The sequence below is a fragment of the Prunus dulcis genome, chromosome 5, assembly GCF_902201215.1.
Source record: "Prunus dulcis chromosome 5, ALMONDv2, whole genome shotgun sequence".
NCBI lineage: Eukaryota > Viridiplantae > Streptophyta > Magnoliopsida > Rosales > Rosaceae > Prunus > Prunus dulcis.
The window spans coordinates 6,380,068-6,400,410 of NC_047654.1; the positions used below are offsets into that span (position 1 = coordinate 6,380,068).

Sequence of the window (20,343 nt, forward strand, 5' to 3'; positions counted from 1 at the left end):
TTTACACTAACGTCAAAAGGCATTGATGATGGTGGATCTTAAGCATTCTGTGTACCATTTCGAATGTGCTGCCAGGACTGCGCTGCTTGGTCCTTTACGTTAGGACTAGCTTACGAGTTGATTAAGGGTGGGTCTGGTTGTGAAACCCGTATGTAGAGCCCACTCTTCCGTGAGAGATCTGCTAGGCAGCCCTACACAAGAATTTCTCCCAAGATAATGTTGTGGCAGCTAAAATGGTCTTCTATCTATCATGACATGTTTAGTTGTTGGACGTCTCTAAAGCATGAGATAACAGTGATGTAAAACGACTTCATCTAGTAAAAATCATGTACACATTCAGACTAAGGTTATTCATGGTATTGGCAACTATCGAAATCTCATGAATATAGGAAAGTTTCTCTTGCGTGGATCAGATCCTCTTGATTTTTGAAAATGTTCCCGTTTCAGAGAAGTAGGTGCTTTGAGTTCCACCGCCGAGCTGGTGTGCATGAGCCTGTGGATTCGAGAGCTCAATCCCCTGTAGGAAAATGGCAACTGTTATTGAGAAAGAATTTCCTAAATGTAAGAAGTAATTTTCTATGTCACTAGCTTGGAAACCAATGCATTTGTGAATATGAGAGATTTTTCAAGTGTAAGGTGACAAGTGATGTTACCTGCACAGGCGTAAATGCTAAACTTGAAGTAAGTCCAGATGTAGCACCACTGCTTCCATAATTCTTTTCCTTGAACCTGAAAAGAATATGCAGCTCATGATATCAGGTCAAGGATCATTATCTCATACTTTTACCAATAAAACAGCACAGAAACACAAATGGCAATCCATATTAATCACTGGGGCATAAAAGAAAACAATTAAAATCAGCAAGGAAAAGCGTACTTCTTAGCGACTTTGGCAGCAAGTTTGCTCTGACCCATTGATACACGCAGCTTGCCACTCCCAGCTTGACCAAGCATTCCATAACCTTCACCCAGTCCATCCCCTATTATCAAGAGAAAAAAAATGAGTATAAATATTACGAACCCAAATAGCAACATATCCATGCAATTGCACAGATACCAACCATTCATGTAAACGGAAACCCCACTACAATGGACAATTCAGATCCTCATTGGAGGAAGTGTAAGAATGTAAATGTTATTGGCAAACTTCAAGACAAAAATCCTTTTTCCTGTAGGAATTCACAATATGCAGCGAAAAGTATTACTCAATTTTTGCCCTTTTTTTTTTTTATTGGGTTATAAATGAAAATTAGAGAGAAGGTGGACTCTCTGACCACAAGTTTTGAAACCCCCCCACCCCACAAAAAAAAAAATCCTTCAGTATAAAACATGCATATTGGACCTGTGCATTCAGGACAAAAAAGAAAAGATCTCGGCATGCCCACATATTTTTCCTCACGTAATTGGAAAATTAATAACGAGCACTCAAATAGGGCATAGTGACTCCCCTACAGATGTATAAAATAAAAATGCAACATAAGAAAATCTAAAATCTAAATTTACTAACAGAAGACAGAAAATTACCTAAGGAACTCTCTTCAGGTATACCGAATTGCATCCTATTTGCCAGCTTCCTCATGTCCGTTATCGCATATCTGTAAAAGTAAATATCAGTATATGAATCAACAATCACTAAACAGTAAGTATAAAACAATAGAAACACTGCACTACCTTTCCTTCATCTTCCTTAACCGGCGACCACCTCTCTTCTTTTTAGGTTCAGAATCAGGAACCGGAAGTGGTTTAGGTTGTTTTGCAGGAGGAGGCTCCTGCCATTTCTCAATTTTCTTACGAATCTCCTCCCGGAATGCCCTTCCAGTGTTTCCAGATGGATCTCCTCTTGTGGAATCCACCCGTGCTGCAAGTGTTGATTTTGCAGCCAAGAGCCGGCAGGCACGCATCCTCAAAGAAGGGGGTGTAGTTTGAAATATTTCTGTCAGTTCAACATAACCAACACGAAATTGTGATGTTGCAGTGGAAAACCCAGCAAGGTTTTTTCTCTTAGCACCAAGAAGCTGAACATTACAAGCAGGCATCTTAGCTAAGGATGTGAGACCGCCGGCTGTCCCCATAAGTTTTGCCGCAACAGCACTCCCAACTATAGCAGAAAGGTTTGGTGCAATAAAGCCCATTCTACTTTCAACGAAATCAAGAACCTTCTTCTTTGCTGAATCAAGCGCAAGGGCTCGATCGCATGCCTCATTTGTTTTTGTAAGGACTTCCTCTGGAAGCGGTTTGCCACTTGTAGTTGATGCTGTAACTGACACAACCATAATAATTGCGGAAGGTAAAAGCCCCTCCAGATCAACAAGGGTTACATCCATTTCATTCCCAATTTTCTTAACAACTCGGGCATAATCAATTGGATGATGCACAAGTGATTCAAGCTCTGGAAACTTTGGGCGATACTTATCACGAATAAAATTGTGGATGATTACAATTTCATTCTCAATGTCAACTGACAAAGCATTACAGTCCACAATCAGCTGGTATTCTGGATCATCTTCTAAAACTATTCCATGACTTGACATATCAGAACCCTTCACCAGTGCCTCTTCCACTTTCTACAATTTAAACACTGTATTCCAATTACATACCTGTCATTATGCACATTCCAGTAATAAAAATGGAAAAAGAAGATGGGGCAGGGGGAACATAGAAGAGTACTGAACCACAAAGGAAGAAACACATACAAGTACTTTTAAAATAACACCAAAATTAGTTTCAATTTCAATTTTAAAATAACATCTTCTCTTCTGTACCTCTCTTGTATTTCTTCTATATATTCTCATTTTTAACCACCTTCTGTCTTTATTTAAAAAACAAAAACCAAAATTTTTATCAAACAGGGCATACTGTACATGTTTAAAAAACCTAAAATAAAGGCAATGTTGAAATCTAAATACACAGATATATGTGTCAACATGATGAAAACTTTATTTTAAAAAACCCCAACCAAAAAAAAAAAAAAAAAAAAGTTAACTGCAAGAGCAGTCATCCTAAATGCTAATGCATCAAAGAAAGGATAAGCATTAAGAAGATATAAATACAGTAAAGAAGTTAAAAGATCAAGTTTGAGCACAAAATAATATAAAGATTTTGATTAGAAAGTACTCCATGAAGAAAATCCGGACATTCCAATTACAACAAACCTGAATTATATCAGCATATCTTTGTGTTTTTTGTAATTTTGAAACACTATCCAGATCATCGTAATTAAGCGTTTCCAAGTCTGCCAAGTCCCCATCAACATCTTCTTCCATGTTTTCAGCATCAGCATCATCTTCAACCTGCAAAAAATAAAGTAATTAATTATAGTGCAGAGATTGAGAATTTGAGGAAAAAAATGAAATTTTAACATCTGATTGACTAGCTTTGTAAATGTTGGTCGTCATGATTTTCTCATATGAAAGGCAGAATATACTCACAATAACATCAGCTTCATTGTCAGATAGTTCATCAAGGTCTGCAAGAAATGAATCAGCAAGAGTCGCCTGCAATTACCACAGAGAAATGTCAAAGTTATGTAGCTCGCTCTTAAATTTGTCACAGCATCATTAAACTACGAAATAGTTTTAGTGCAGCTGAGAAACCAATAAAATTTAGCAAGGAAAAAAAAAAACCAAATAAATAACTCACCATCCTTTCAGGTTCAAGCGGCGTCAGCTTCCAAACAGTTGGTGCCTAATAAAACTGAAAATCAAAACTCAAAAATCTTCAAAAGACGAAAAACTTAAACGTAATACAAATATAATGGATTGGTAGCTTGGCAGATCCAACCAGTACTCTGCTCATTCAAGAATCAAGACAGCATCTAATTTCCTTGTAGTTAACCACTTCACACACTAATATGAAATTAATTGCAGTGTACCAGTATCACATATTTTGCATTCATACGCAGCATACCCTTCCCATCCTCTTTCACTTCACTATCCAACTCTTTCCTACTCTCACTTCCCCTTCTCTCTCTCTCCTGTAATGTCTGTCGTCTTGCTCAGTCACAATGACCTCAGCCCAGTATTTTAATCTCTCACAAAGCCATATATGTTTTCCATTAATGCATCTGTCTTTTTCCTTTTCATTCAATTTCAATCAAAATATATGGAAAGTATATATGTGCTGAAATTTGAAAGTAGTGAGCGAGGGAGTGATTGAGGCAACAAACAGACAAACAAGCCATAAATTTACGCAAAAGGGAAAACACCATAAAAATCAAACAAGAAAAATAAATAGGAGATGTGCACCTGGTAGAGAAGGAGATAAGTTGCTGTGACGTTAGGGAAGATTCAACTGAAAGTAAGAAAAATATTAAAACCCTAGGAATTAAAAAGAAAGGGAAGAACGAAACTGAGAAGAAATCAACCCAAAAAGAGCGTGAAAATATTTGGGGCTATTTTCGGAATTTTACTTGTTTAAATTATTTTTCTCTTCCAGTAACAAATTCAGCTTGAGGTTAGGGGTGGTCGTGTAATTTCAAAAAAAAAAATCCAAAAATTTTAAGGGTGTTGTTGTAAATAATTCATTTTATAACAAGCTCGCGAAGGTTATTTTAAAAGGTTAAAATTGGAACTTTAAAATAGCATAATGCTCTAAACACCGCTGTACATAAATAAATATACAGCGCACCCAAAATTCTCTCCGCCAAAACCCATCAAAGTCATCCTTGTTCGTCTTTTCAAGCTCTCTTTCTGAATTCTTTTTCTTCTTTCTTTTGAAATTTTGGTTTTCTTTTTGCTTTTTTTTCCCCTCAAAGAGGGTTTTCAATGGAGATAGAGCAGAAACAAGCCCAAATGATCGAGCACTTTGTGAAGCAAGCCTCTAGTCTGCAAGGGTCTTCTCTCGTCAGCCTCATAGTCCAAGTCACTTCTCATTCTTCTCTCTTCGCTTTCTCTGAGATTTTGGCTGTCCCCAGTGTGCTCGAGGTCAGCCTTACATGCATTTATTTATTTATTTATTGTAGTCAATTTCCTTTGTTTGGTTTTAATTGTTATTTGCTTTGCCTGATACAGTTTGGGTGTTGACAACAATTTATGCTTTTGGCTTTGTTGATTTGGATTCTGTTAGTCCCATGCTTTATAGCTTTTGGGTATTTTCAGATTATCGATTTGTATAATTTTTGATCTTGTGTTCCTATTTGGGTTTTATGTGCGGTTATAAATGTGGGTTTGATTTAGTATATGATCTCAAAATGAGAAAGTGGCTTTGAATGCCAATTTAGAATGGGTTTCATTATATCTATCTTCCTTTTGGTTTTTTACTTTTCCTGTACTTTCTTTTATGTTTTATATTCTTATCAAAAATAGAATCTTAGTTCTATATCAGATTGTTATATTGTGTGTTTGATCCAATATGGATATCAAAAACATCACTTAACAAGTCTTAAATCCCGCGTCAAAATTGGATTCTTGTAGATTGATTTTGACTTCGATGAGCTAAGTGACTGTGTTCGCTTACTGCTTACAGACCTTAGCAGGCATATTTCCTCCTGTTGTATCTGACCATGTCTTCAGTAGTAGTTAGGGGATGTTAAGTACCCAATCCAATATATTTTCTTTTAATTTTTGGGTTAATTGATATAATTTTGTCTTCAGCATGGCATCCCATTTTATTTTCTTTCTTTATTAACGTAGTTAAGTTTTACTGATTGGTTCTTGATTCAACTAACAATGCAGCTTCAAGGAACTGATTATGCTGTATACATTGATCTGCTTCGTCTCTTTGCTCATGGTACATGGAGCGACTACAAGAGTAAGAGATTTTCATCACCACGGCTTATTTTTATTCGAGTCACAAGCTATTATATATTTTCTATTTATCTCCACCCATGTAATTTACTGTCCTCCTATAAGCCACTATGTTTAACCCTTGTTCAAATGTCCAAACCCTCATAACCTGTTCTATCTCATATTATCTCCAACTGGAACTAATTTAGCTTTCTTGTGTATGTGACTCTATCCTTCTTTGTTTTACCACACATCCATCACAACATCCTCATTCATGTCACACTCATTTATGAATGTGTTGTTTTTTAACTACCTATCATTCCGTCTTTTATATATGAGTTGAATTTTCGGGAACTAAGTCAGGTCTACTTCTCTTGCTATAACTTCATAAATTATTTATCTATATAGGACGAGAAATTGTTTAAGGAGTCCTAAGATCTTAGATCAGTAGTGTTTTAGTAGTTTCATTGGATTCCGACATTGGTAGTGGTACTTGAAAATTTTCTATTCCTTGTTTCACATGCCTATGGATGAAATTTAATGACTGAATGTGTGGCAGGTAATGCTAGCCTTCTTCCACCACTAACCCCAGATCAAATCACCAAGCTGAAGCAACTTACTGTGCTCTCTCTAGCTGAGATAAACAAGGTATAACGATTAGTATTATATCATACTCTATTTCCTCGACCTTCTCTTTTTTGATAGTTGCAATCTGATTATATCATACTCGAAACTTCTGATTAATCCTTGATGGTATTAAGTATTAAGAGTAAAGCATTTTAGTCCATGTTTTATTCTTACGTAGCCTAGCAACAAATGTGAAAATTCCCACTTCAGTCAAACCATTTCACATAGGTACCAGGCAAAAAGCCATTTTATTTTTCCGTGTGTAGAATATACGGACTTTGGTGGGTGATATTGCACTAGTTAGTCATTTTTTCTCAAATCAGTGTTCATATGAGATTTCTCAAGGTCTTGTTGCCTAGGTAGCAAAAAGCTTGCTTTGAAATTTTGTGAACTAATTAATTCTACGATTGTTTCACAAAACAAAGTTAGAAGTTTCATTTGATGAAAAAAACGATTGAGAGAAAAAGGAGGAAAAAGGGAGGCTCAGAAAAATTTGCAACAACTGCCTCTCCGGTTTATTTGTGTGTAACATAAGAGAGTGGAGGGCCTACATTCTGTTCCTAAGAATTAAAAAAGAGTGGACCTACTTTCAAACATATTTGAGGGGTCCCAAATACTCACACAACAGATTACTCACATAAGTATGAAAACAGGCTAGAGGCAGAACTAAAAATGAAGACTTGTGATATTATCCAAAGTAGGAGGCCGATTGTAATCTTTCTGAATTGTTGCATCATGTGCAGCAGGAGAGCTGAAAGTTTAGACCATTTGTTTCTTCACTTCCCTATTACTTTAAGGCTGTGGCATAAACTGTTTAGACCATTTGTGTCTTCTATATAACCATGACTCCCAGTATTGCTTACACAAACATCACAGCCACCATGGCCTCTGTGATCACCATTAAGGCCTCCACTAGTAAAAACCATTGTTAATGTTTTCTGGGGCCTGTGAGGAAACCTCATGTTTGTGCTGATAAATAGGAAAAGGCTTGGGCAGCTACAGGAACATTTTCACTTAATAAAATTTTGGTTCTTGTACAGAAAATACTCAGAATTCAACATAGACATCAAGAAGGAAAATAAGGGAAGGATAGTACCTGTCCCTTGACTAAAAAACATTCCAAAGAAACGGGAAACGCTTTTTTTTTTTTCTGCAGAAAATTAGGTGAATTTGGTTAGAAAAGCAAAAGGGGTTTGCCATAAAATCGCAGTGTTGGCTAAAATCGAGGAGAGGAACTGCTACTTCTTGCTGGAGGAACTGCTTAACGGTTTATTCAATGCTCTATAAATTTGTTTTGTGGTGTGGGTTTGACCTGGAAACTGCTACTTCTTGCTGGTGGAAAATCACTTTTTATCCCTTGGTGATGCCCAGTGTTGGATTCTTTTTTGGGTTATTTGGTGAGAAAGAAGTAGGTTGTTTGATGATAAGGTAGAGGATGTGGATTCATTTTGGGTAAAATTGGATTTTTTTTGGCTTAACTATTGCCATTTTTGTTAAAGCATTTTCATAATATGTCTTTATCTTGATTTGAGGAAGGGGGCTCAGTGTTTGAATTGAATGGAATGGGACTTTTGTTTGTTGTTTTATCTCTTGAATATGCAATTAACAGGAGGGATGCCATTTTTTTTTCCTTTCGTTAAAATTGGGAGCTACCCCTATATTTGTTTCCTTCCTAAATTCCGATCATAGTGTAACATAGCATGGATATGTCGACCTCTGATTTATAAGTACAATGCAACTTCAATTTCTAAATTTCTATTTTGTTTACCAGGTTTTATCCTATGATCAACTTCTTGAGCAGCTTGATCTTTCAAATGTGCGCGAACTTGAAGACTTTCTTATCAACGAATGCATGTATGCGGTAGGTGCAAATCATTAATGGGAAAAATATGTCAAATTCATTTGGTTATCAAAGATTTGTTATGTGTTCTTATCTATGAGACGATTTCTTTAGACCAGTAAAAAAGAGATACTAAAAAGGTTGCCAGCCGACAAGGCTAATATTTCATTGTCTTATGTATAGGGCATAGTCAAAGGGAAGCTGGATCATTTGAGAAGATCTTTTGAGGTTGAATAGTTTCCCTTAATTATATTTGCTCTTTAGATAATTTCCTGGATACATGTTTTGAACTCAGTGTTTAATCTGGACCATCATTTTCTTTCCAGGTTCAATTTGCAGCTGGCAGGGATTTGAGGCCTGGACAACTAGGGAATATAATACAGACTTTAGATGATTGGTATGTATACTTCTGTTTCTTGTTGGACGTTCCATGTCTAAGGTCTTTCGACGTGTTAGTTAAGGCTGGCAATTTTCACACTCCCATTTTGTCTATTTGCACTCCTCCCCTTATTTTTATCCTTTCATTCTCCTTTGATTTATTCAAATAAAGCATGGAAATAAGAGAAGGGGTGTAAATGGATAAAATGGGAGAGTGAAAACAAAATTCCCTCTCCAACTCAAATACTTTTTGTTATGTTAGGCACCTTCTTACTTATGCCTTGCCTGGTGTTTGTACCCCGGGATGGTGGTATAAATAATGTTACCGCCATCCTGCAGCATCTCTTTCTATCTTTTCATTTATAAGCCATCTGTTGCTATGAAATCTCTGTACATTCCCATAAAGAAATCTCTTTGCATAGATGATATTTTACGGTAATTTTTTGGCAAAAAAAAATCAGGTTAAACACTACAGACAATGTGCTTCTCACAATTGAAGAGAAGATCAAATGGGCAGATAAAAAGTGTGCGTTGAATACAATACACCAAAAGCAAAAGGCAGTCAAGGACAAGGTGGAAGAAGTAAAGAAGTCTCTTTTTAACAGGGTAAGTTGAATCTACTTCATCAACCTATGTAATTATGATTTTGTTTTGAGTTATCGTTATACACATCTGTCCTACCAAATTTGCAAAGCAATTTATATTAGACGCCTTTGTAGAGTGAGCATGCATTGGTTGGCTTTTCATTTCCAAATTTTGGACGTCCATCCTTTTCATGTCAAGGAGACATTTATCTTTTGCTAAGTATGGAAGAGTTTTTATCGAACTTGTCAGCATGCTAGGACCAAGATACATTAAAATCATGAAGCTTGAACATGTCAAAATTCACACTTCCCAAATAAGAGGGGAAGCAATTGAAATTTTCTCATATTAAATCCTGAGGATTCCGTATTATCAAATCTCGGTTTTTGTCCCTTTTAAGCTATTTACTTCCGCATCAAAAGCTGTGAAAAATAAGGGTTCCTACTCTCGTGCTCCTCAAAAGCTCAGTTAACTAAATAGGAAAGAGTATTTTTCATGTACTTCCGAAATGGCACGGGCTTTACCTCATTGGATCATTCAACCTTAGAACTAGTTTTGCATATTCTACTTATATTTTCAAAAAATTTATTTAAAATGTGTTTAATGATTTCACTCAAAAAACTGTGCGCATGAGAGAATTTTTCTTGGTTGTGATACTGGTATATTGGTCAACATGTTTTACGTACATGGCAAAGTTTGCACTTTAAGCAGGGTGGGCGTGACTTCCAAGCACTCGATGACGTCCTGTTTGGTGAAACAGCTGGGTTAATGGACTATGAAGAAGATCGCACCCGAACCAAGAGGTATTACAATTCAGATATCTCTTACACCACATCATTTGTGTTAATAATATCTTCCCCCCTTGAAAAATCAATTTTAATTGAGTAATGCTACACTTACCACATTTTTATCCCACATTTCTATACCACATGATGTGGCATGTCCATATTATATGCCACGTCAATTAAATCAATGAAGTGTATTTTAATTAAGACAATTAGAAAAACAAATATTGGAATAAATCATAGAAGAAAAGAAAATATTAAATCATTTTAATTGATGTGGATGTCCACCTCAACTGCCACAAAAGATGGTATAAGAATGTGGTATACAAATGTGGTAAGAGTAGCATTATTCATTTTAATTTTATGCTAAGTCAACCTATGTATTAATTGCGATGAACCTTCAAAGTCATGTGTGTTAGTTACCATGGTCTCGTTGACAATATGAGGGCATTTGTACTTCTTGGTTCAGGCTAGCATATACCGTATGCATTGAATCCAAAATCATTCCCATTTAATCTCATGAAATTCAATATTGCAGGAGAAGGTCGCCAATATATTGAGAAGTGCAGGGAGGGTGGATCCGTTTGATGTCTTTTAAATGACGTTCTGGTTAATTTTTTTCAGGGCATATTGCAATCATAAGATATAACTCCTGATTGAGCTTAATCTTAGTCATTGTTTCAATTGAACCATGGAGAAGAAATCAAACGTTTCCGTGTTTTGTTGCTCAAAGGTGGTGCTATTGCAAGAAAACTGACCCCAGACATTTCGAAGCTTGACGTGTATTAAAGCTTTATACCATATAACTGAAGTATCTCAAATTAGTAATGTTGTATCCACCTTCATAGGGTTGTGATTTTGGTTTTCAGATTGGTATTTTCATATAACATTTAAGGGGTCATCGGAAGAATTTTCAATCCCTCTTTACATGAAATGCTATATATAATATGTTGCTCCTCTTGAATGATTTTCATGTTCTCTCATAGGAAATGCTTCCAGTTGTGACTGCTAAAACTGTTCAATCTTTGACAACCAGTGCAGATTAGGCACACTTGAATCTGACTGTCCTGAATCCTTTGTATGAACGAATGGACACCCCCAACAATTACTTAGCAGGCCCAAACCTAAATCACTCCACCATTCACAATTACTGGATTGTCACGGGTACTCATTGGTTCCATACTAGACCCACTGAACATTTCTGTGTGAGTTTTAGTACATGTCAAGTGGCAATACATACACTACCAACGGGTTCTAACTTAGTGGAAAATGATATTTGATTTACATGTCTCAAGCTATGATGACCATGTAAGTTGCTGCACTTGGAAGCTCTCGAGGTTAGCAGAAGGGAAACATGTTTGTTTGAATGGAAAAATACATATGAAACATTGTTTCAAAGTTTCTCTAACAAAATGTGTCCTTACCCACAAAAAACAAAAAGATGGAAACATTTGTTAGCAAGTAGGGAAGAAGAACATTAATTGCTTGGGAAAGACTAAAAACACATAAGCATGAGCTTAAATGAGAGAGATTTGAATGGTTCAAATGTTGGAGAAGAAGAAGAAAGCAATAAATTCGAAGTTGGAAGAGTCGTCGATCGCATTGTAGTTTGCAGCTGTGCCCTACCCTGCCCTACTACTAGTGTCGCAGTCTGGATTTGATTCTAATTTCTGATGAAAATGGCTCAAGTTGAATATTATTATTAACAAAGTCTCAAGGTCAAAATGTTTGAAAGTCAAAGGAGCTTTGCCTGCCTGCGGGTCCTGTTGTAGTTGCTTGCATGGACCGTACAACTCTATTTCCTTTTATTTTAATTTGATTTAAGCCGTTCTGACGCCCCTCGTGCGTTGAGTAAATTTACTTTTTAGTTATTGTGAGCTTGACATGAACCCCGTTTTTCTTCTCTTTCTCATTCTCTCTCTCTCCCTCTCTGCTAATATCTTTGAAACATCTCAGCTCCAAGGAAAAAAAAAACTATATTAACGGGGTCTAACTCAAAAAAAAATACCTTGATTTACAGATCAAGACTCTTAAGTTTGAACCTCAATTGACAGTGGAAAATGTCATGACCCAACAAATAGAAAATGTCAACTTCAACCAAAAGGGAACGAATGTGCACATATACACGTGCGTAGGAAACATGTCTTAATGTGGTCAGAAAGGAATTATATGTACATGTAACTTTTTATTTTGCTGGATTATATGTGTAATTTAACAATATATATGTGAAGATTTAGCCTGGCATAAAGATATGTGTGTGTTTTTGTGTGGGGATTTAAGTTACCTGTTAATAATTTACAGGTGTTGACAATCAATTTGAGCTCAAATGGTTAAAGACAGTTACCACATCTGCATCCAAGGTTTTATGTCCGAATTTCCATCTTTCGATGTTGTTTGTGTCAAAAATTAATAATAAATTAGAGGTCCCTATACTATCATCAATAGAATCGATCATTTTGCATACCAAATTAATGTTTGTTTTAGTGAACAAATAGATGAGGGCTTATTCTATTAATTTGGGGAGTTAAAAGTTCCGATTGCAGACACAGAAGAAAATCAAATTTCAAAGCACAACAACTGTGTGTATGCGAGATAATAGACCATCTGAATAGCTAATACAGAACTTGCCAAAGTGCTTGTTTTAGTCAAAGATAAATAGATGATGGCTTAAAATCTGATTTGGGAGCGTTGGAGGCGTCGAAAGAGAAAAAAAAATTGACCATTTGGGAATTTGGGACGAAACTTCCCTCCCATAGTGATTGTTTTAGGGAACACTGTGTCGAAGTGAAAAGCATTTATTGTTAAAATAAATACCAATCATAAATTAAAGTAAGAAATTCGTACATTTAAAGTGGTTACAAGTCATACTCATTTCTCACTTGTGATCATGTTTAATTCGTACGTTTAAAGTGTTTACAAGTCATACTCATTTCTCACTTGTGATCATGTTTAATTCCGTATATACTTTTTTTCCAAATAACTCAACGAGTGAACAATTTTTGCAATTTGTATCCAAAATGTGTATTCCAGGGCCAAAACCAAAAGAAAATACACCAAGATGATTGCAATGCTTGCCATTAATTTGTTCTTGTAAAACAAGGGGAAAAACTCGACTTCAAAATTGAGTTCATCAAACAATCCACACAAAAAAGCAGCCTCTCTTATCTCACCTGTCATCAACAATCCCCCTTCTATTTTCTTTTTCTTTTTCTTTTTTATTTTTGCAAAATAAAAAAAAATTTTGGCTTTTCCCTCACAAGTTGGACTCCAAAATCATGGGAACCCCAAAATGAAAAACGGAAATCCTACATTTCCTTTTATATATATCTCAGATAATTACAGTGTGCCCTCCACAATTCAAGAGGTAGCTAGTAGTGCTTTTCCCTTCCCTACTCTCCCACCATCGTCATCAGCTCACTAATAACTGCTCGCCACGTGTACACGACACCACCACTTGGCCTCCCACTTGCTCCTGCCCAATTCCAGCTCCCATTTCCAACCCGGCCTGAGCCGGGTTCAAAACAGCTACCTTCTTCCTCCTCTTTGGAGAACCGCTCTCCGAAGACGAGGATGGCTCAGGCGACGACCGCTTCGACGTCACCCGAACCGGATCAGGCTCTCCCGAGTTAACCCGGAGCGGGAAATTCAACAAAGCTCTGGAGCCGCGCATTCTATAAGCGGCTCTGTCGTAAGCCAAAGCCGCATCCTCAGCCGTTTCAAAAGTTCCAAGCCAAACCCTCGCGCCATTCTTTGCCGGGTCCCGAATTTCGGCGGCGAACTTGCCCCACGGCCGTTGCCGTACGCCCCTGTAATGCTTCCCTTTGGCGGGAACCACAGCTGGACCGGCTTGAGACGGCTGCTGAACCGGTCGGGCCGGTTGAACCGGTGCCGGTTTTTTCTCCGGCACTGTACTCACCGGCGTCAAAACCTCCGGTTCCGATTTTACTGAAAAGTTTAAAGAACATGTATCAGTCGACCCGGACCCGAGCGACGGGACCCAACCGACGTTAACGGCGTCCCTTAGAACACCGTAGAGCACCATGTCCTCGGAATCGTCCTCCTTGAGCGGCAAATCGCCCCAGTTTTCGGTCAAGCACGGGTACAGGCTGCTGAAGCTGGAGCTCCGGGAGAAAATCGGACCCGAAATCGAGTTGGCCATCGAATTTCCGACCCGTAGATCCGTCTCACCCAGCAAGTGGCGCCGAATCGAGTCGAGGAGTGTGATATCAGCGTCTGTTCCACTCTGTCCGAACATTTTGCAACTACGAAACTCCAAAATTTGGCAAAATTTCGGCAAAATTTCGGGTCTGTTACAAACCGAAATGTTTCTTGAAGCACAGAGATAGAGAAGAAGAAGAAGAAGAAAGAGAGTGTTGTTGTTTTGTGAGATTTGTCGAGTTGTTCGAATTCTTTTTGGGGTTTGAAGAGGGGGAGGTTTAAATAGGTGAGTAGGTTCATGCACTTCAGAAGGCTGTGATATTTTCGGAAAAATAAAATATTATTTTTTATATTTCTAAATTTATTTTAAATACTAAATATTTTCGTGTGTGGATGATATTCTAATTTTCTCGAGGTCGACGACAGCTTCTTTGAAATTTCCAGTGTGCAAATTGTGCATTGTGGGTCCCGCATTCCAATTAATCACGTGACTAATTGAGTTCCTTTTTTTGGAAATGAGGAGGGCCTGACGTCATCTTCTTACAGCAGCAAAATGTTGCTTGTCGGTTTGCTTGGGCACATTTCTTTGTCCGCATTCGTCGACAATTCTCGGCCGTTCATCTTTTTCGCTTATTTTGGTAACTAGTATTAAAATGGAAGGTCTTTGTTTAAATCAAAATCCCCATGATATTAACTTATTATTTGCGTCATAAATTATAACAAAGTGCCACATCATCACCACTCCAGCATACTTTTTACTCTCACCTGGATTTTGTATGCCAATTTGTTGTAAATTTATGTACAAGCAATTATTTTCCTACATTCACATTTTTATTATTCGTCATGTTTACGGAGATGTTACTTTCATGACTAATTGTCTATCTTGTTAGGCCATACTTCCGAAGTCATTCACGTCCTTTGGTTTCATTTTTTTTTATCATCGGTTGTTTGTATAGGTTTGTTATATAGTTTGTTTTTTTTTATTTGAAAAAAAAAAGATTATCAAGTAAACTCATTTTTGAATGTGTAAATTTGACTGATAATTTTATAACAGGAAATAAATTCAAATGGTTTGTAAGGTCCCGAGTTTAATACTTGCTCTCCAGTTGACTGGAGGAAAGTCCTATATACAGAGCCATGCATTTTGTAAATACTAATTCGTAATTCGTTAGATCTAGATATAATATAATTAAATTCATACATTTTTCAAATCTCCGTCAAGTATGATTACTAGAGGTAAAAACATTGAAACTTAACCATAGTTAAAATCTAACCAAAAAACATACTTCATACAAAATAGTTATAAGAGCACCAAGTAAAGAAAATGTTGTCAAAGTTAAATCAATTTTTGCTTTGGTTCTACTTCAACCAGAGGCATGATCGGTAAGTCAATCTTGAAGAAAAAAAACACAGGCGAAGAAAAGTTGTCTCTTTATTTATTTATTTTTCCTGGTCAATTAGAAGACTAGGTAGGCTATTATCAGAATATATTTTCCTCTGAAATCTGGTGAGCTAAAGAAATTTAAAACGAGCTGAAAAGGACATCTTCTCATTGGTATACGGATTCATCGGTCCTAGACATCCCTACAAAATATTTTTCTTTGGATAAGGCTCCACAAATTTAAAGTCAATAGGTCCAAAATCAACGTAGAAGGATTTGTGCTGTGAGTGGGACCCACCTCTCTCTCTCTCTCTCTCTCTCTCTCTCTCTATTTGCACACTGCCACTTTAACGTCGCTTCAAGGATGGTGATTCACTTGGAACCCTTTTTTTCTGTTTAACTTTTAATTATTTTATTTATTTATTTTAATTAAAGATGAGATATATCCAAACTTTTGGAGGATCTAAATGGCCCCCGAGCTGTTGATCCATTTGTAAAGAGCACTAAAATAGCTTTCCATCTTGTTATTGCTTTTTGGGATTGCTCAGTTGTACCTTCACTTGCATGATAATGGAGCCACTTGTGATCTTTTGTACTCATTCTCTCCTCAATATTGTATAGGATTAGTTATTGCTCTTAATCCTTTGGACATTCATTCGTCTTAGTACTTGATTACATATTAGATGACAACATTAGACAGTTTTAATTTTATTTAACTTAGTTAGTTAATGGATGCTTCCATTTGCCTCAACCTAATTGAAAGGTATCAAATTCAAATTTCATAGATGTTGATAATGATATATAAATGTTATGAATTCATCGGTAGTTGATTGTTATAACATTACACTATTTGGTGGGTTTTCACAATTGGAGATTTGAAGACATTGAAAGACCTAATAAAATGTATAATTGCATTGCCGGTTGCCTCGCTAGGTTTCCTTCTTCCCTTTCAAGGGGACATGGGCATGGCCCAGTGGAGTCAGGATTTTACATTAGAGGGGCCTTTTTATAAAACTTGTATTCTCTTCATAATTATCTTGAATTTCATATTTAAACAGAGTTCATAAAGCCTAATATTAAGGTGCACAAATCATACATAAAAAATGAAGAAAATTAAAAATTCACGAAGCTTTAAATAAAAGAGGAAGAGAAAGAAATGTTAAAACTTTAGGAGTTTTTAGTGCAAATATCATAAACTAACCTAGAAAATTTAAGGGATATAAATAGAAGGGAGATCAATAAATTTTATGATTAATTTATAGACAAAAAGAACATGATATATTACTTTATTTTTGGGTAAATATCCTATAACTAATCTAATATATTATAATATTATATATCATATATAATATACAAATAAAAGAGGTAAAAATGGAGTGGAGTCCTGGAACCACACTGGTCCATGTTGGCTCCACACTAGTCCCATATAACATACAAATAAAAGAGGTATAAATGTTCCTCTTATGATGATCTTCTGTTGTAAGTTCGTCACGCTAAGATTCATGGAGTTGGTATTGGTACTTCTTCTGGCTATGTTCTGACGCTCACCACATGTTGTTCTGTATGTAGGACTATGCATGCATATGAGTTTTCATTTGACAATATTACGTTGTGGCATGTTGTTCTTTTGCGGGGCTTGGAGTTGTGATTTGTTTTGTTTGTCTTCTTTCGAGTTCTTTGAAGACTCATGGAGTTGGTGTGGTACTTCTCGTGGCTATGTTACGTGATAAGTCCATAAATATACTCATTTATGTACTCTTTTTACTTCAGTTTTGTAGGAGAATTAGATTTAAAAAGGGCTTATTACTTTACTGTTTTGATTTTCAGCTTTTCTGCGCTCTTAGAAGGTTTTTAAGGAAAAATCAACTTTTCGGAGGAATTTTGGCGCAAGGCCAATTGGAGATGAAAGCTAACATCTTGAAGTTCAATCTGTGATTTTTTTAGAATTTATTACCTAGCCAATTGGTACAGTATTACAAGTAAAATTAGCCCACGTGCAGACAAGACAGTTTCGTACATGTTACATGAATGTGAAGAAACGGAAGCCTTCCCGAATTTTCCAAGTTACGTGCTATATATGGTTGGAAAGATAAGACATTTATCTTTCTAAAATATATTTTTACTGATTTTTCTAGGAGGCCGAAAAACCCCAAATAGTGTGACAATTGGGCTAAGCTGTATTTCTCTGTGGAGTTAGGAATTGTGATCTTTACTTTCCTATTTGGATTCCTTATTTACCAAGACTTCTTGGACGACTTTAAGTCAATTTTAGGGTTTAGAACTCTAATATAAGTGATATAAAAGGTCAGCCAAGACCCCCATACAAAGGATTCACGTCCTAAGGAGATCAACCGCGCAAGAGGGGAAAGCTGCCAACGAGTTTTTTTCTTTTCCTTTCTTCTTTTCATTTTCAGTTCTTATGTATTTATTTTTGAGTTCATCCAAGAACATGAGTAACTAATTTCTTGTTAGTTAGGGCATAATGTTGAAGCCCTAAACATGATTTCAATTTTATAAACAAGTTTGAATGGATTTTCAGTTTCTACAAGCGTGATGATTTAGGTTTCTCTATGTTATGTGAATTCTGATATTTTGTTTCTTTGAGTAGCTAACTTGGAAGCATGTATTGGAATTAAATTGTTGTAGAACATAGGTCAATTGCCATATTGAATGTGTTCTTGTTTGCAATGAATAATTGGGTTAAGAACTAGTTATGAGAAATCGATTCTTGAATTCCTAATAACAAATGCCATGTTTTAGGGTTTTTGTGACACTCATATTCTCTTTGATCTTAATGGATTCTTGATTGTTAATTTGAGTAAATGCCATACTAGATTTCAATTAAGAATACACGTATTGATGTAAATGCCATACACTTTACATACACTTAAGAGAGAATCATACAACTCGAGTCAAATGCCATGATCTTGTTGTGAGTGTCGTCATCATATGCTTGCTAGAGATTGATTATCTATTGTTGTTTATGGATTGATTGATTGTTTGGAGGTGGATAGTAAGTCCTAGCTATTGTTCTTGATTGATTTTAAACCAATTTCTCTTAAACTCTAATTTAAATTCTGTTTTGTTTTCTTTTCCTTATATTGTTTTATTCACAAAATCAAATCAAAACCCCCTTGGTGTTGGTGTGTGTGTGGAAGTCCTTTGTTTTAATTTTCATTGCGTGACATTGATAAACATCTATTTAGATTACAATCTCTGTGGATCGACCTTGCTTGCTTACTATACTATCATTTGATTTGTGCACTTACAAGGTTTTAATATTGTTGTTAAAATTTACCAACATTATGACGCTCACACGTTGTTATGTACATTGAACTATGCGTGCATAGGAGTTTTTCTTTGACAATATTACGTTGTAGTGGGTTGTTCTATGCGGAGCTTGGAGTTGTGCTTTGTCTTGTCTGTATTCTTTCGGGTTCTTTGTAGCGGTCTAAAGTGGCTTGTGTCGGGCTCTCTTATTAGTTCATGACATGTGTGGTATTCTTTCCTACCCTAAGGTTTGTCCCAAGTGATTTTTCTAGGAAAGTTTTAATGATGCCACTATATTCGCGCCGGTCTTTTGTATGCTTTTTTCATTTATGAATGAAATCATATTTTCAACCAAAAAAAAAGATTTATTAGAAAAAAAAAAGTTAAATCGTCACCAACTTCTGAAATTAAATTTTTGTTTAAAAACTAAAACTAGAAATAAATATAAATAAGTAAATAAAAGGGAGAACTTCTGCCTCCATGAAAAGTAAAAATATTAATTATCACGCAAGTTAGCTACAAAGGAAGGGCACATCCTTCGAGGAGAAAGCAGCACCACGTCAGCTTTGACGTTGATTACTTGACCGACGACCGTGGCGGTCTCAGTCGACTCTGACCGCAACGGAAGGAGAACAATTCTCCTAACGTTTCCATAAATAGCAAGTTGGCTCGCTACGTGACAACATCCGCACGTGCCAAGCCCGATGATGATATATTCCCCCCTACGAAACCTTATCTACAAAACGACAAGATAAATTATTAAAACGACTTTTCACAAGCAAAATGCATGAACGAACACACAACAGCGACCACCACGATAATAATTAGCAAACCCTAATTCACCACATGTCTAAATTAGGAGCTTACTTGGTACCTTCTCGGCACCAAAGCAATGGGCCTCACACTTCCACTTAGAACATATTAATTTCCCGTAATATAATTTATTTTAGTACAATCATGCATTTTCGGTATTTTTTGGTTGTTTATTTTATTCAAGCGATATTGGAGATGAGAGATTCGAATCAGGAACTTAAGTGCAAAATAACTATTCTTAACTACTTGAATTACAAACCTCGTACTATTTTTATTTTTTTTGTTGAATTGTATTATTTTTATATTTTATTGGTCTAGTAAGATTGGTGTCATGCTATGCTATGTTTGCGGATCTGTGGATGTTATTGTTGAGTTGAATTCAAAATCCAAAAAAATTATTATAACAAACAAAATCTAGATATTTTTAAAAATAAATAATGCAATTTGCAACCATATTTAATTAATATATATGTACCTTAGCTTCAGATTTCAACCAAGTTGCTGATTTTTGTGTATAAAATAATTGATTTTCTAAAGGTCTGAGTTTGAATTTGATCATTGGTGGTGTGTATAAGATCAATAAATTCTAAAACTGATCAAATTAGAACTCAAAAACCAAGTTCCTGGTCATCATAAAAGGCTTTCCAAGATTAGAAAGCTAATTAGATTCTCGGCTGCTTTTTTATAAATAAATAAAAAAAGAAAAACCATGGCTGGCACACATCAAACCCTAAGTAAGCCGTGAAGAATCTGTATTGTGTGGAAAAATAATTAAGATTTGAGATA

General features: G+C 36.0%; 3 protein-coding genes across 8 annotated transcripts; 1 reads left to right on the forward strand and 2 right to left on the reverse strand.

Moving 5' to 3' along the window:
* Nucleotides 1-289: 289 nt before the first annotated feature.
* On the reverse strand, nucleotides 290-4,326 carry LOC117626942 (U4/U6 small nuclear ribonucleoprotein Prp31 homolog). Of its 6 annotated transcripts, none has more exons than XM_034358774.1 (9): nucleotides 4,245-4,326; nucleotides 3,640-3,693; nucleotides 3,429-3,494; nucleotides 3,153-3,290; nucleotides 1,672-2,564; nucleotides 1,525-1,595; nucleotides 878-980; nucleotides 660-729; nucleotides 290-517 (listed from the first exon to the last, which is right to left on the reverse strand). In XM_034358774.1, exons 2-9 carry the CDS (start codon nucleotides 3,640-3,642, stop codon nucleotides 410-412), a joined length of 1,452 nt encoding a protein of 483 aa, XP_034214665.1. In that variant the 5' UTR covers nucleotides 3,643-3,693; nucleotides 4,245-4,326; the 3' UTR covers nucleotides 290-409. The 6 variants fall into 6 exon arrangements, with proteins under 6 accessions (XP_034214665.1, XP_034214663.1, XP_034214664.1 ...); XM_034358772.1 differs by having other exon boundaries at nucleotides 654-729; XM_034358773.1 differs by having other exon boundaries at nucleotides 654-729; nucleotides 3,640-3,684; nucleotides 4,245-4,320.
* Nucleotides 4,327-4,606: 280 nt separating this feature from the next.
* On the forward strand, nucleotides 4,607-10,902 carry LOC117626944 (COP9 signalosome complex subunit 7-like). Its single transcript, XM_034358779.1, has 9 exons — nucleotides 4,607-4,922; nucleotides 5,673-5,748; nucleotides 6,283-6,371; nucleotides 8,122-8,211; nucleotides 8,374-8,418; nucleotides 8,517-8,587; nucleotides 9,030-9,174; nucleotides 9,862-9,953; nucleotides 10,474-10,902. Exons 1-9 carry the CDS (start codon nucleotides 4,764-4,766, stop codon nucleotides 10,493-10,495), a joined length of 789 nt encoding a protein of 262 aa, XP_034214670.1. The 5' UTR covers nucleotides 4,607-4,763; the 3' UTR covers nucleotides 10,496-10,902.
* Nucleotides 10,903-12,994: 2,092 nt separating this feature from the next.
* Nucleotides 12,995-14,496, reverse strand: LOC117628632 (ethylene-responsive transcription factor 1A). Its single transcript, XM_034361123.1, has one exon. It carries the CDS (start codon nucleotides 14,188-14,190, stop codon nucleotides 13,345-13,347), a length of 846 nt encoding a protein of 281 aa, XP_034217014.1. The 5' UTR covers nucleotides 14,191-14,496; the 3' UTR covers nucleotides 12,995-13,344.
* Nucleotides 14,497-20,343: the final 5,847 nt, after the last annotated feature.

Bases quoted from the DNA above. Each gene is read 5' to 3' on its own strand.
- LOC117626942 (XM_034358772.1), bottom strand. The intron at 2,565-3,152 runs GTTTGTTGTAAT...TTTAAATTGTAG, and splicing joins GATATGCTGATATAATTCAG to AAAGTGGAAGAGGCACTGGT. The intron at 730-877 runs GTACGCTTTTCC...TATTCTTTTCAG, and splicing joins GCTGCCAAAGTCGCTAAGAA to GTTCAAGGAAAAGAATTATG.
- LOC117626944 (XM_034358779.1), top strand. From the start codon at position 4,764: ATGGAGATAGAGCAGAAACAAGCCCAAATGATCGAGCACTTTGTGAAG. The intron at 6,372-8,121 runs GTATAACGATTA...TTTGTTTACCAG, and splicing joins CTCTAGCTGAGATAAACAAG to GTTTTATCCTATGATCAACT. The intron at 8,419-8,516 runs GTTGAATAGTTT...TTTTCTTTCCAG, and splicing joins ATTTGAGAAGATCTTTTGAG to GTTCAATTTGCAGCTGGCAG.
- LOC117628632 (XM_034361123.1), bottom strand. From the start codon at position 14,190: ATGTTCGGACAGAGTGGAACAGACGCTGATATCACACTCCTCGACTCG.